This window comes from Fusarium proliferatum (genome assembly GCF_900067095.1).
Source record: "Fusarium proliferatum ET1 genome assembly, contig: FPRO_scaffold015, whole genome shotgun sequence".
In the NCBI taxonomy this organism is placed as follows: Eukaryota; Fungi; Ascomycota; class Sordariomycetes; order Hypocreales; family Nectriaceae; genus Fusarium; species Fusarium proliferatum.
The window spans coordinates 823837-836670 of record NW_022194804.1 but is presented as its reverse complement, the minus strand read 5'-3'; the positions used below and the strand labels follow the sequence as shown (position 1 = coordinate 836670).

Sequence of the window (12834 nt, the reverse complement as noted above, 5' to 3'; positions counted from 1 at the left end):
AATAGCCTTTCCTTCCTTAATAACTTCTAGTATTTACAGTTTCTCTATATTTAATTATTTCTTAAGTTCCTTAAGTTTTTATTTATTTATCTTCTCTTTTTATTTCCTTTATTTTTTATTAAAATATTCTTATTTTTTAAGGTCCTTTATATATTTATAATATTTTTAATTCTATAACTTATTTTATTAAATTCTTTTTTATTTAAGCTCTTTTAAGGTATATAGCTTATTCTTCTTTTTTAGTTTCCCTTTTTTTTAGGTTTAATTATATAATTTTATTTTCTCTATTAAATTATCTATTATATCTACTTTATATTATTCTTAATATTTAGGTATATATAGCTATTTAGGGTTCTAGCTATTAAGTTAGTCTTAATATTTACTTACTGTAATTTAAATCTTATAGCTTTTTAGGCTATAAATATTATTATACTATATATTTAAATTAATTATAATTATAGTATTTATATTTAAATAGATTATATAATTTATAATTTCTATTATTTAATTAAATAACTTTAAGGATTATAAGTCCTTTATAGAATCTATATAATATATTATTTTAGTAATTCCCTTATAGTTATTATTAGTTTTAAGAGTTACTTTAGTTATTATTGTTTTATTGCTAATTAAGGTAATAGAGGTTAAAGTTATTTCCTCTCTTATAGTTTACTCTCTCTTTCCTGCATTTATATTATTATTTATCAATCTTAATTACTATAGTAATATATATAGTTAGATCTTTAGGTCTATTAATTAAGTATAATTTATCTTTAATTTCTTCTTTTAGGCTTTAATAATAAATTTCTATAAGTAAGTTATTATTTTATTAGGTTTTAATAACTAGCTATTAAAACTTAATTAAATAAAGTATATATAACTTATATTATTTAAGTATAAGTAATTTAGCTACTATTTAGTATTTTTTATTAACTACTTTAAAATTATCTTTAAGTACTTATTTAAAGTTTTCTTAATTTCTAAAAATATTTTAAGTATCTTAATTCTATAGGTTTTCTTTATTCTTAAGGTAATCCCTTATAATAAATTTAAATTAGTTTTTAATATCTCCTTAAATTAATAATATAATAAATAGTAGTTTCTTAATTAAGCTATTTAGCCTATTTAGAAATAGTTAAAAGTAACCTTTTATTTAAATAAGAAATAGAATTATATTACTTACCTGCCTTTTAAAGGGTTCTAACTTAAGTAGCTTAAATACTTCTTTAGGGTCCCTTTTATAATATTTATAGTTACCTCTTTTATTATTTATAATAGATTATATATTTATTTAGGCTTTAAGTATATTAATAGTATTATAAAGTTATTAAACTTTAGTAGCTATTTTAGTATTATTAGGCAGTACTTTAGTATAAGGAGGTATTAAGGTATTAGTATTATTAAATATCTTAATAGTATATTATTATTTAATATAATATAGTATATACTAAATAAGAGCTATTAATATATAATAGTTATAGGTTTTAAATAGGGAAATTAATCTATATTAGGTTTATATTTATAGAAATATAAGGTATATATATTAAGCTTAGCTTAAGTATTATATCTCTTAATAATTAAGTAATATATATTAGGCTTATTAATATAAAGAAGTTTTATTAATAGCTAATAAGCTAAGTTCTAGCTAAGTATTAATAGGCTTAATCTATATATTAATAGTAATTACAGTTTAGTGGCTATAATTACTATATAATTAGCTTTAATTACTGGTAAGTATCTTAATTATTAAGTAATTGCAGATAATTACTGTAATTATATAGTAAGTATATATAGCTAGGTTGCTTATTAGTTAAGAAAATGTGGGGGGTATATAATATAAGCGCTTTCTTAAATTTAATTATAATAAATAGTATATTAAGTATTTAATTTTAGGTTATTTTAAAGGGCCTAAAAGGTAAAAAGGGTTTTATCCTTATTTAAAGGTTATAATATATTTAGTAATTAAAGATTAATTAATTAAATAAAAAGTTAGATATAAAAAGGAAAAGCGCGGCGCTTAGGTATCTATAGCGCTTGCTTATTATATATATTATTATATTTATTAAATTTATAAATACTATTAATTAAAGTCTTTTATTAATAGTATTGTAAAAATCAATATTAAAATAAGTAATTCTTTTAAGAACTTATATTCTAACTTAAAATATTATTTATTAACTTTTAATATTATAAGTATAGTAAAAAAAGGCTTAATATATAAACCCTAAAAACTATAAGATAGACTGTAAAAAATATCTATAAATATTATTTAAGGGAATAAGGTTTAGTTGCTAATAACACTAAATGCAATAGTGAATATATATAATCTGTTATAAAGTGCTATTATAGTATATATATTAACCTGCCTTGCTTTTCAATATTGGGTATTAGTAATTATAGCTCTGTTCGGCTTTACAGGTAATCCTTTCTAGACATATTAAGAGTTCAGGAGCTTCCGCACGTCTTTGAACGTCGACTTGCAATAGGTCATCTTCAATAAGCTGGATGAGATCAGCCAATGCAGTATTGTCACTGCAAAGTGGTTGGCTTCGGAGATGACCGATAGCTTCGATAACCGCCGGGTGGATCTTTATCAGGTTGTCTGAATTCTGGACGAAGAAACTTCCAAAGGCGTCCTTGGGATCATCTCGGGTACGCCTTGACTTTCTGAAACTTCTGACGGTGCTATAGTCAAAGACGAGCCAGACAGTGAATTCGAGGAACATACAGCCCAGAGACCACATATCATACCGGCGGGCTCTTGCCTTGCCCTCTCGTTGATCTGACTGTGCTTCAGGTGCTTCGTATGTGACCGTGGACTGTTGGCAGTTGGTGGGGTCTTGCCTCATGCTGGTAATCTCTCGGTGGATCTTGGAGACTCCAACATCTGCAAGTATCAGTCTTCCTCTACTGTCTATGGTAGCATCATCATGCGCCTTGAGAAAATGAAGGATGTTTTGCGGCTTGATATCTCCGTGTCGGGTATTTTTTCCATGCAGGGCATTGATCGCACTGGCGATACCGAGCATCTGGCGAAGGGACCACAAGATGAGTTCCTGGGACCTTTTTTGTGAATCATTGCCTTTCCAAAAGTCTCTTAGATCTCCGCCATCGGCCCAAGGAAATATGAAGTAGCAAACGGGTCCCTTCTGACAGGTAGCGATTAATGTGATAAGGTGTTCATGCTTGAGGGATTGTATAAGCTCCAGATTTTCCTTTTCCTTTTTGAAAGCCTCGTCGTTGGCAACCTCCTTTACAGCCACATATGGCTCAGGATCATTCTAGATCTTGTTAGCGCTTGGAACGCCTCGCAGGTTACAGATATCGTGACCTTGAAGAGTGTCTGGTGAGCCCCGTGGATCTTGCATTTGTGTAGAACGCTGTTCGGGCCACTTTTGCATTTCATGACACAATCTATTAGGGGAAGAGGGCACTTTGAATCCAGTGAGATATGCTGACAAAGAAGGTCCAGCACAGGCGCTTGCACCAACCACTGAAATTTCAGAAAGTCTCGCACTCTTGCCTCCCTCGGCCAGAATGAAAATGAGGAGAAAGTCTTGCCAGTCTTGGGAGATATAAGGACGTTTTCGTTATCTCCAATCAGTGTTTGTCGAGCGAGGGGAAGATCTTCATCCTTGATGTTATCCCGACACACAAGATCAATAATGGCATGCGTTTCTTGAATGAGAACTAAGATGGAAAACACGCATCTGGCCTGGCTTAGTATCGTTCGTGGCAGACTGCGATTTGAGAAGCATCGCTTCCTGACCGGTATTTCCGACTTGATGTTGGCCTCAGTCACTCTAGCACTGATTTCGTTTAGTGGGAGGAACTCTAAGTCTTCGAGACAAGATATGAGGCATTTATCCAATTGCTTGTAGAGAGACATTCTGATCTCAGAATATCTTTACTCGACTTCGGTTGGCAATTGAAGCTTTCCCTTTTTGCTGACAGTACCAGATTCCCTGTGGGAAGATTAACAGGGGTGATAAAGTGTTTCTTTCCGTCGCGATCTAAGGATGCAGGACATGAGTGGGCTCCTGTGCGAACTGTGAGGCTCTGCAGTTCGGCGGCCTCATAAGGCGGACGGACTTCTGAGCTGCTTATCATCCGAGCTAAATTGAGTAAGCTGTTCATTATCGAAGAGGAAGGGGGAAAGAATGCAAAATGCGCGAATTGGGCTGGTGGGCGCGTCACGGTCGTAGCCTGTATCGTACACCGGGTACAGAGTGTGGCAGGCCTCAATGTAAGCGAATGCACTAACATGACACCACTTGGTTGAGAATACCCTTGTCACCTGTCAGCAGCACAACACCATCCCGGTCAGAACATAGCCATTCCCGATTCTCACAGCCTGATATCGCATTGATTGAAGGCTTTTGTCGACGTGAAAGTGATGAAAGCAAACAGCTGCAATGAATAATCGGAATCATCGACAAGACGAGTACACAGCAAAGGGCCTTTCCAAGGCAGATTTCCGGTAGAACCAACCCGCGGTTGAGCCAACATTATTCAGCGACAGTGATTTCTCAATGATGTCATCCCTATGCTCAGCCAAATTGTGGCTGGGCCAACTAGCCAGAAAATGAGTCCCATTGGTCAATCAGGTGTGATAATGCAATAAACACTGCAGAACACTTCACCAATGGCGGGTCACTGGCCATGCTAACACCTCGAAAATCAATGTTGCAAGTACATGGGTTTAGCACTTTAAATACTGTAAGATTGTCGATTGAGACCGCTAGAATCCCAATCAATGGCTCCCAGGAGAACGCAGTCTACTAGCAATATATTAGTTTAAAGCACATTGGGTCCATAGGCATTCATTCTCAACATCAGGCAGCAGTCACACAGATGCGAGTCCATGTCAGTCATATCACAGCGTAAAGTACTTGCATATGCATTAACTGTACGTGATACAACCATGAAGAAAAGTGAGGCTGATCGAATTTTACGGCCAAAAGGAGTAGCCATGCCATCATTCATTGTCTACATTGTTTCCCGTCTCAAAGAACAGCACTTCCGTGCATTCATACCAGTGTAGTCTTACCCCATCTCAACAAGTACGCCAGTAATATCGAGATATTTGCATCTTACAATGCCTATGATCTTAGAAATTATGGCTACTGTTTGGAATTTTCTCATCAGGTCCTCCTCACCAGAGGTCGAAAAAACAAAGCTCAATCGATTGCGCAACACCATTCGACATTCTCTTCAGAATAGCGTAATTAACGAGACAACCTTTCTTCCTGAGAGCGAGATTAAAAGCCTTGTGGCACCCGACAAGATAAAGCTATTATTGCCGAACGCGAAGCCAGAATTAGTAGACTTCATATGCAAGGATGCAAAAAAGCTCTTCTTGACTGCATCGTTGCACCATGGTAACCTTCAGGACATCATGGGCACTTTCAAGGGTCATGGCATGACAGACAAGTACCTCCCAATCCGCGATCTTACCTCAGAAGATAGGTACTGCGACGTTCATACTGAAGGGCTCCAACGGGTTTGCAGTCATGAAAAGGCTCTGGAGGCTTTTCATCGCTGGGATGCTCATGATGTCTGGAACTTTTACAACGATCAATGGAAGTTTTGTGCCCCAATGCTCAATATGGAATGCATCTCTCAAGAATTCCACCCTAAGCACATACTGCCGTTCATAAAGAAAGGTACCACCCAGAAGGATGGCCATTTCAGTACCGTTTTTGAGGCTGTAATTCATCCTAGCCATCAAATTGGCCGCGGGTCATTAAAGGTGAGCATCTTGGAATGATAAAAGCCATCGCTCACACCTCAATAGCCAAACATAGATCAGACGCGGGTCGCCCTCAAAGAGTTGAAAAACCTTAGCGAGCCAAATTACAACGTACATGTATCATGGCTGAATGAGGCAAATGCACTGTTCCAGATTGCCGAGCTTCGTCACAAACATCTCATTAGTCAGGCGACTGCCTTCAAACAAGGAGAAAGAAGATTCATCGTGCTCGAGTGGGCAAATGGGGGTAATCTGCGAGATATATGGCTGAAAGAGTCTCACGACAGATCTTTCCTTGACGGTGGCAAGGTCATGAGAGTTCTGGAAGAACTAACTGGGATCGCAAGTGCGCTCTCAAGATTACACGGCACTAACACCAAAACAAGAACGGCAAAGGCAATGTCTGCAGACCTCAGAAAGAAGAACCCTGTGTCGAGATCTAAAACAATTCCCTCACAGGGTCACGGAGATCGCCTGACTGTTCCAAAGATACGCTTCGAGGGAGTAAGCTCAGACGACGATTATGACTCCAGCGACTACGGTGAAGAGCAGCACTGGCGCCATGGAGACCTCAAGCCCGATAACATCCTCCATTTTACAGATGAAAAGACTCCTTGGCTTGGAACTCTCAAAATCGCCGACCTGGGTCTTGCCAAACAACACGCATTCGCCACTACCCAGAGACAGGACCCTACCCAGCAGAAATATACAACCTCTCACTACGAGGCGCCTGAAGTCATCACTACCATGAACTCGAGGGTGCCTCGCTCACGCCGCTACGATATATGGTCCATGGGTTGCATTATATTCGAGTACACGATTTGGCTTCTATATGGCTATGAAGAGGGACTGAGAAGCTTTTATGACGAGGGGAAGGATATTGATGCCTATCGAGAAACATTGTACTTTACAGCCGACCTCAGCACAAGGAAAGCTCAAGTGAGTGACGCGGCGCGAAGATGGAGTAGTCACATTTTGGAAGTCGACCCGGAGTGCAATCGTGCTACTCCAAGCGTGATCAAAGATCTCGTCACGTTGGTTAGGGATAAGCTTCTTGTTATTGGTTTACCAAAGGAAAACATGAGTCAGGACGACATCAAGCGATGTCGTGCCAGTGCAGATGACTTAGAAAAGGCCTTACAAAAGATCAAGAGAATGGCCATTGATGATGAACATAATGGAGGTAAATACCTGTCTTCGGGTAAAAGTCGCAACGGAATTTCCGCTCCTCGTCCGCAAAAGGTTCGTAGGCAGAGCTTCCTGTCAACCAGTTCAGGCTCGGCGTCAAAACCATCAAATCTGGTACGAGCCCTGGTCTGATTGATTGTGGCAATGGCTGATACGAAACAGGATGTAGGTAAATTGGTGGTAAATTGGAGGTGACATCAGATGGCTAACTGATTTCGGTCCGATCTTGTACTATAGACTGTAAGTGAGATTATAAAATAGGAGCTGGACACAAATGATAGCTAATCTTGAATTTAGTACGTGAGTTACGTCTTTGCTACAATGTCGTTCTATGAACGCTGCTTACCATGCATTATTGTATTTTATAGAGTGTAAGTAAGAAGTCCTTGTAATGTTTCTGTTGACAGTGGAGTGGCTAACTCAGATTGATTGTATAGCACGTAAGCAATATTTAATTATATTATGATAGATTAGTGTCTCAAAACTAACCAGAATTTTTTAAGATTGTAAGTCTGCATAATAAATCTGAGGCCAGAGTCTTTCTCTTACTAAGCATGACTTCATCTTGTAGGCAGTAAGCACAAGATCACGCCCTGATATAGTATTGTGAATCTGACTTGGGTAGTTCGATAACACTTGGAACCGGATGGAAGATAAAGCTTTCTCGCTTGGAATTCTGAAGCGTCACGAAACAACGATTATGAAGAGCATAACTAGGTCCCAGGAAATAGCAAAGCTGTGTGACAAATGCAGCAAACTTGACTATCAGAGCGAGGAGCCCGTATTGAGGGAGACTCTGGCGACTATGAGATCCAAGGTTCAGCGGTGTGCACTACACAGCCTTATTTACCGTTCTATTCCCCTAAATGCTTATGACGACCTGGAGGTTGTGCATATCCGGAGATCTGACTCCTCACTTGTCATGGACAAATCGAAAATACCCTTACTCTCTCTTTCTAAAACTTCAGGTGCGTAAAGCGTTGCCAGATGCAATGGTACCCTCAGTTGACTGTAGAAAGCAGATGAGTCAAAGAAGAACTATCTATACGCTGATGATATCCACTTTGGACTACCTAAGCTTTTTGAACCCAACACTGTCCCGTACTACGACCTTCTCATGGCATGGCTTCAAGATTGTGATTTTTATCATGCCGAATGTCATCCCATAGACAGATCAAGTGTTCAAGTCCCAACTCGCCTGATTGACATTGGTCTGTCGGATGGTAGAAGCTCGAAGGTTTACCTTCGCGAGGCAGTGAACGCTGTATGCCCCGAGAGAGGTGAGTTGAGATACATCGCACTATCACATCCTTGGGGCAATGGGAAAAATCACGACCACTTCTGCACCACGAAAAACAACCTTGACGGTCGGCTAAGTGCCGGTATTGATATTAAGGATTTCCCGAACACATTCAGACATGCAATCGAGGTGACTCGAGCACTTGGTGTCCCGTACATCTGGATCGATTCGTTATGTATAGTGCAGGGACCTGATGGGGACTTTGACACTGAAGCCAAAAGAATGGAGGCCGTCTTCAGCTCGGCATATTGCGTCATTGCCGCAAGTTGCGCCAACGGAACATCAAGTGGCTTTTTGTGGGAAAGGCCTCAACGCGAAGTAGTGAGACTGGATGGGTACCTTGCCCATGATCCAGTTTATGTCTGTGAAGCAATTGATGACTTTCAGCATGATGTGATCGAGGGGTCGCTGAACAAACGTGGGTGGGTCCTGCAAGAGCGTGCTCTTGCACCAAGGACCATATATTTCACAGAGAATCAGACGTATTGGGAGTGCGGGCAAGGCGTGCGCTGTGAGACGTTGACAAGGTTGACCAAGTAAGTTGCAAGCGAAATCTCTATAGCCTTCAATGCTTACCTTGGCCTTGTAGTAGCCAGGCCTCATACCTTGGGGATCCCAGCTTTCCCAAGTTAGCAATGAGGTCGACCAGAGGAGCGAAAATCCGCTTTTACGAATCACTGTACAAACAGTATTCGAACCTCGATTTCACCAAGATTTATGACCGACCTATAGCAATAGCCGGGCTAGAACAACGACTAGTCAGTGCTTTCAAGACCGAAGGAGGATACGGTGTATTCAATGGAGCATTCTTTGGGCGCAGCCTTTTATGGACGAGGGATATACAACGAAGCGATGGTCTGAAATTGATTAACTTTCCCCGCGATCAGAAGTTCAGGGTTCCAACATGGTCGTGGACAGCTTACGAAGGACCCATTACATACTTTGACATCCCTTTTGACCATGTTCGATGGACTTACAACACCGCAGAAGGAAAGATTCAATCGCCATGGACGACTATGGAGTCAGATTCTACCTCGTTCTCTTTGCATACAGGAGAGCTAGATGGAAGAATTGATCTTACTGCCCAAGCAAGGGAGATGTTAAATCTGAAATCAGCCGAGGCGCAGGGAAAGGTCACCTATGATGAAGGAACGTCGCCGCCAGGTGTACGTAAGCTATGCGTTATTGTCGGAAGCGAAAAGTCAAAGGATGAAAGATTCACGACACAGGACCTAGAGTATTATACTCTACTCGTTGCCCCCTATGATGATCTCAGCACTAGTTCCTACCGAAGGGTTGGTGTTGGCAGGTTATTGGAAAGTTGGATCGACTTTGGCAAGCCCGAGTGCATAGTCTATATATCCTAGCAACTCTCCGTAGCAAGACATTACAAGTCGATTCAAGCTCATGTGACCTTTTGCCATTGGAAAATGGACTAATGTTTATGTGCTGTATGTTTTATCTTGCTCAATTTTATGAAGCCGCCATATCACAACGGATCTGGGCTTTCTGTTCTGTGTTTGGACAGAACCGGATAATTAGTCCTTGTTTAGAAAGCCCTTATATATGGCTATTGGTGTCCTAAGTAGGTCAAGGCTGGGATAGTCTTAAGTAATATGTTGACATCGGGTTCTTGGACCTGCTCTCTGATTTAATAAACTTGCTTACTGGCAATGTCCTTGTCAATTGTGAGACTGGGACGCAAATAGGCCACGTGATTGTCAATCGTCAGGACAAACAAGCCTGTTAGGGAGGGCAGACAGCGACCTGGGTGAATGACTGCATCTTACGTATAAATTCTATCCGGAATCCATAGACCTACTTAGACCTTACAACTTTTCTGTTCATGCCTTCGACTTTGACCTTGTTAACCGTATCCCCGCGTGACTGACTGACCCGCTCTAGCTCACATCAACTGAAGCTTAACCTAGAGTGTCCGGTTTAATAGATGATATCGTTGTGCAGTACGGGGCAATTGCCATGTAGCTCCAGATAATGTAAAAAGAATGAAACATTTCCATACAGAAGCCAGACTTGCTACAAGAGATCAAACTAACCGCCTGTAATTCCTCTGTCAAAGCTGACAGATTCACCTAAGCCCGATAATTTTCAAGTTAATTTGGGATAATTAGGCGCAATCCAGGTGAGCAACGTTATTTATTATAGATACTTGTAATATGCGCTAACTTCTAGCGCGAATTATGTATTACAGATAAGTGCTGGTAGAACACTAAACCAATTTCGGCATATCGCGACGTTACCCCTCCAACAGCGTAGCCCCGCCATGATGACCGAATGAGTTAGGCCTCAGAATTGTTTTGACCATCAATCATACATCATCACTTCAATCAGCATGAGCAATTAAGAAATGACCAGCCTCGGGGTCCCAAACACTCGCGCTCACAAATACGGTCGTGTATGGTCGTGGCTCAATTCAATCGAACAAGAATCCTTTCCGACCGAAGAGTCAGAACACCAACGCAAGCGACGTAAAATAATAAACACCAAATCAGACCGCGACAGTCAATTTTATCGCATCCCGACGCCTCCAGGATCATCTCAAGACAGCTGCTTCGACATCGAGGCAAATGCACAGGGGCTTGATCCAATGCCAAGAAAGCGCAGAAGGTCGACCCACGATCAAGGTCTTGTTCACTTGGACGAAGATGGCGCTGTCGAGGATACCCCCAGAGCATCATCAAGAGGGTTGAGGCAGGGCGCTCCGAGCCTGGACCGCGAATCTTCAACCTCGTACGCTTCATCTGGAGTCTCTGGCACATCATCACCAACCAAACAGCTGCGCTATGCTGCGACGCAAAAGACCGGGTTCGATGACTTCAAATTCGATGACTTTATGGATCAGTTACCGCCCTCTCTCCAAGATTTACATCAGCAGCTTCTTACCATTGGTTACGGATTTGGGCTTCTTCCTCGAACATTGAAGCCCGAGCTGCAGAGCCTGCGTAATATACCCGAGTTTGCTTTTTACGATCCCGATAAGCATGCAAGCAATTGGCGAATTCCTCCCCCGTCGTTCATCCGCCAGGTTCTGCAGAGCGCTACCAAATGCGAATTTGGTCGTCACAGCGAAGCTTCTTGGAACATGGAGGTTCACCGATGCGTTCTCGACTTTGCTTTCCGAGAAGCAAACGATGCTTCCGTTGGTGATTACAGATACTGCACCACTGCGCACATCATACCGGAGTACAAACCCTTCGGCACATCATCCAAATGCATCGACTTTTGCATTTGCATCGAGACTCCGAAGGAAAGCATTGAGCGTCAGAAGATTGATGATGAGATCAAGACACGACCAGGTCTCTCAATCAACCATACAGATTGGGGCGACCTCTGCAAGAACCCTATCGCCCTCTCGATCGAGACTAAGCGCCAGGTCAGCTGGGAGAAGGCGCTTCTTCAGATCGGTACCTGGCATGCTGCGCAATGGCGGTCCCTCCGGGGGAGCATTGAGGCGATTGAATTCTTGGCTGGTATTATTGTGCAGGATCACGATTGGTTCTTCGTCGCATCGACGCTGCAGGACGGAAAGTCGACAACGTATCATCGGTTGCCGCTTGGGAGCACGTATAATGCATTCGACCTGTACAAGTTGCTTATGTCATTGCAATGTTTGGGTGCATGGATCAAGGAGAAGTACTGGCCTGCTTTTCGGAAGGATATGCTCAAGATATTTAATGTTGAGCAACGAGGGGATTGAGCGATGGCTGCACTTGAGATTATACCCGGCGTTTACGGCTAAAAAGAAGCGATGTCTATACACTGATCTGATAGTGAACTCTTTATTTACTATCGATGTCCATATCAAGAAATCATGCGAGTTAATGAACAACTTGGTCTAATTGTTTCCCACAAGGCAGCTTGATATTGCCCTCGTGGATACAGCCTAGAACTAACTGCGAAATCATTGAACAACTCCAGAGGGTTGCCTGAATCGATGAGTTCATCTATCGCAAGTTTATCTTTAACAAGCACGAAAACGAATTCAGCGAGTTGGGCGGTAATGGCCGTAAATTGGAGCAGTTGGTATTCTTGCACTACCATATATTGACTTCGGGTCAGACCGTCAACAGCTTTACGGAGACTAATGCCGAAGCGAACCTTTCTTGCTGTTCATCGCGCAAACAAGACACGAGCAAGATTACGGACGCCAGATGGCTGAAGACCTCGGAAAAGAGTCTTTTGTTAGTCGCAACTGAGAATGCGAGGTTTTATCTAAAGCCACTTTAAGCTACGTCCACTAACGCGAAAAGAAATAGTAAGTGGAGCTGGTGAACAATCTTGATTGGCATTAAGATTTAGCCATTGACCAAGGTGGCTAGTGCTCTAGGGTCCAGACCTGTTCCTGCATGGGTAGAAGTCACCAAGGCTTTCAATAGTTAGCAATAGCGACTGCTTAACAACCTAAATGCTGTTAAATAAATGGCTATTGACCGCCAAGTGCTGAATAGTTCCGAGAAATGAGTTGGGCGAGTCCGCGAGCGTTTCCCAGCTTCAGGGGTTATGTATGGATAGTTAAACCGCGGTTTAATTCTCTTCGAGACGATTGCATCCTTTCACTGTTTCTTTGGACCTG

General features: G+C 41.1%; 3 protein-coding genes across 3 annotated transcripts; 2 read left to right on the top strand and 1 right to left on the bottom strand.

Moving 5' to 3' along the window:
• Nucleotides 1–2387: 2387 nt before the first annotated feature.
• Nucleotides 2388–3889, bottom strand: FPRO_12603 (uncharacterized protein; the record flags this gene model as incomplete). Its single annotated transcript, XM_031224418.1, has 2 exons — nt 2388–3281; nt 3332–3889. The coding sequence occupies 2 exons, from the start codon at nt 3887–3889 to the stop codon at nt 2388–2390; spliced, it is 1452 nt and encodes a 483-aa protein (XP_031089679.1).
• A 1209-nt stretch (nt 3890–5098) lies between these two features.
• FPRO_12602 (uncharacterized protein) lies at nt 5099–9607 on the top strand (the record flags this gene model as incomplete). The annotated part of the gene is made up of 5 exons (XM_031224417.1): nt 5099–5752; nt 5798–6994; nt 7566–7908; nt 7960–8776; nt 8830–9607. 5 exons carry the CDS (start codon nt 5099–5101, stop codon nt 9605–9607), a joined length of 3789 nt encoding a protein of 1262 aa, XP_031089678.1.
• A 1001-nt stretch (nt 9608–10608) lies between these two features.
• On the top strand, nt 10609–11958 carry FPRO_12601 (uncharacterized protein; the record flags this gene model as incomplete). Its single annotated transcript, XM_031224416.1, has 1 exon — nt 10609–11958. One exon carries the CDS (start codon nt 10609–10611, stop codon nt 11956–11958), a length of 1350 nt encoding a protein of 449 aa, XP_031089677.1.
• Nucleotides 11959–12834: the final 876 nt, after the last annotated feature.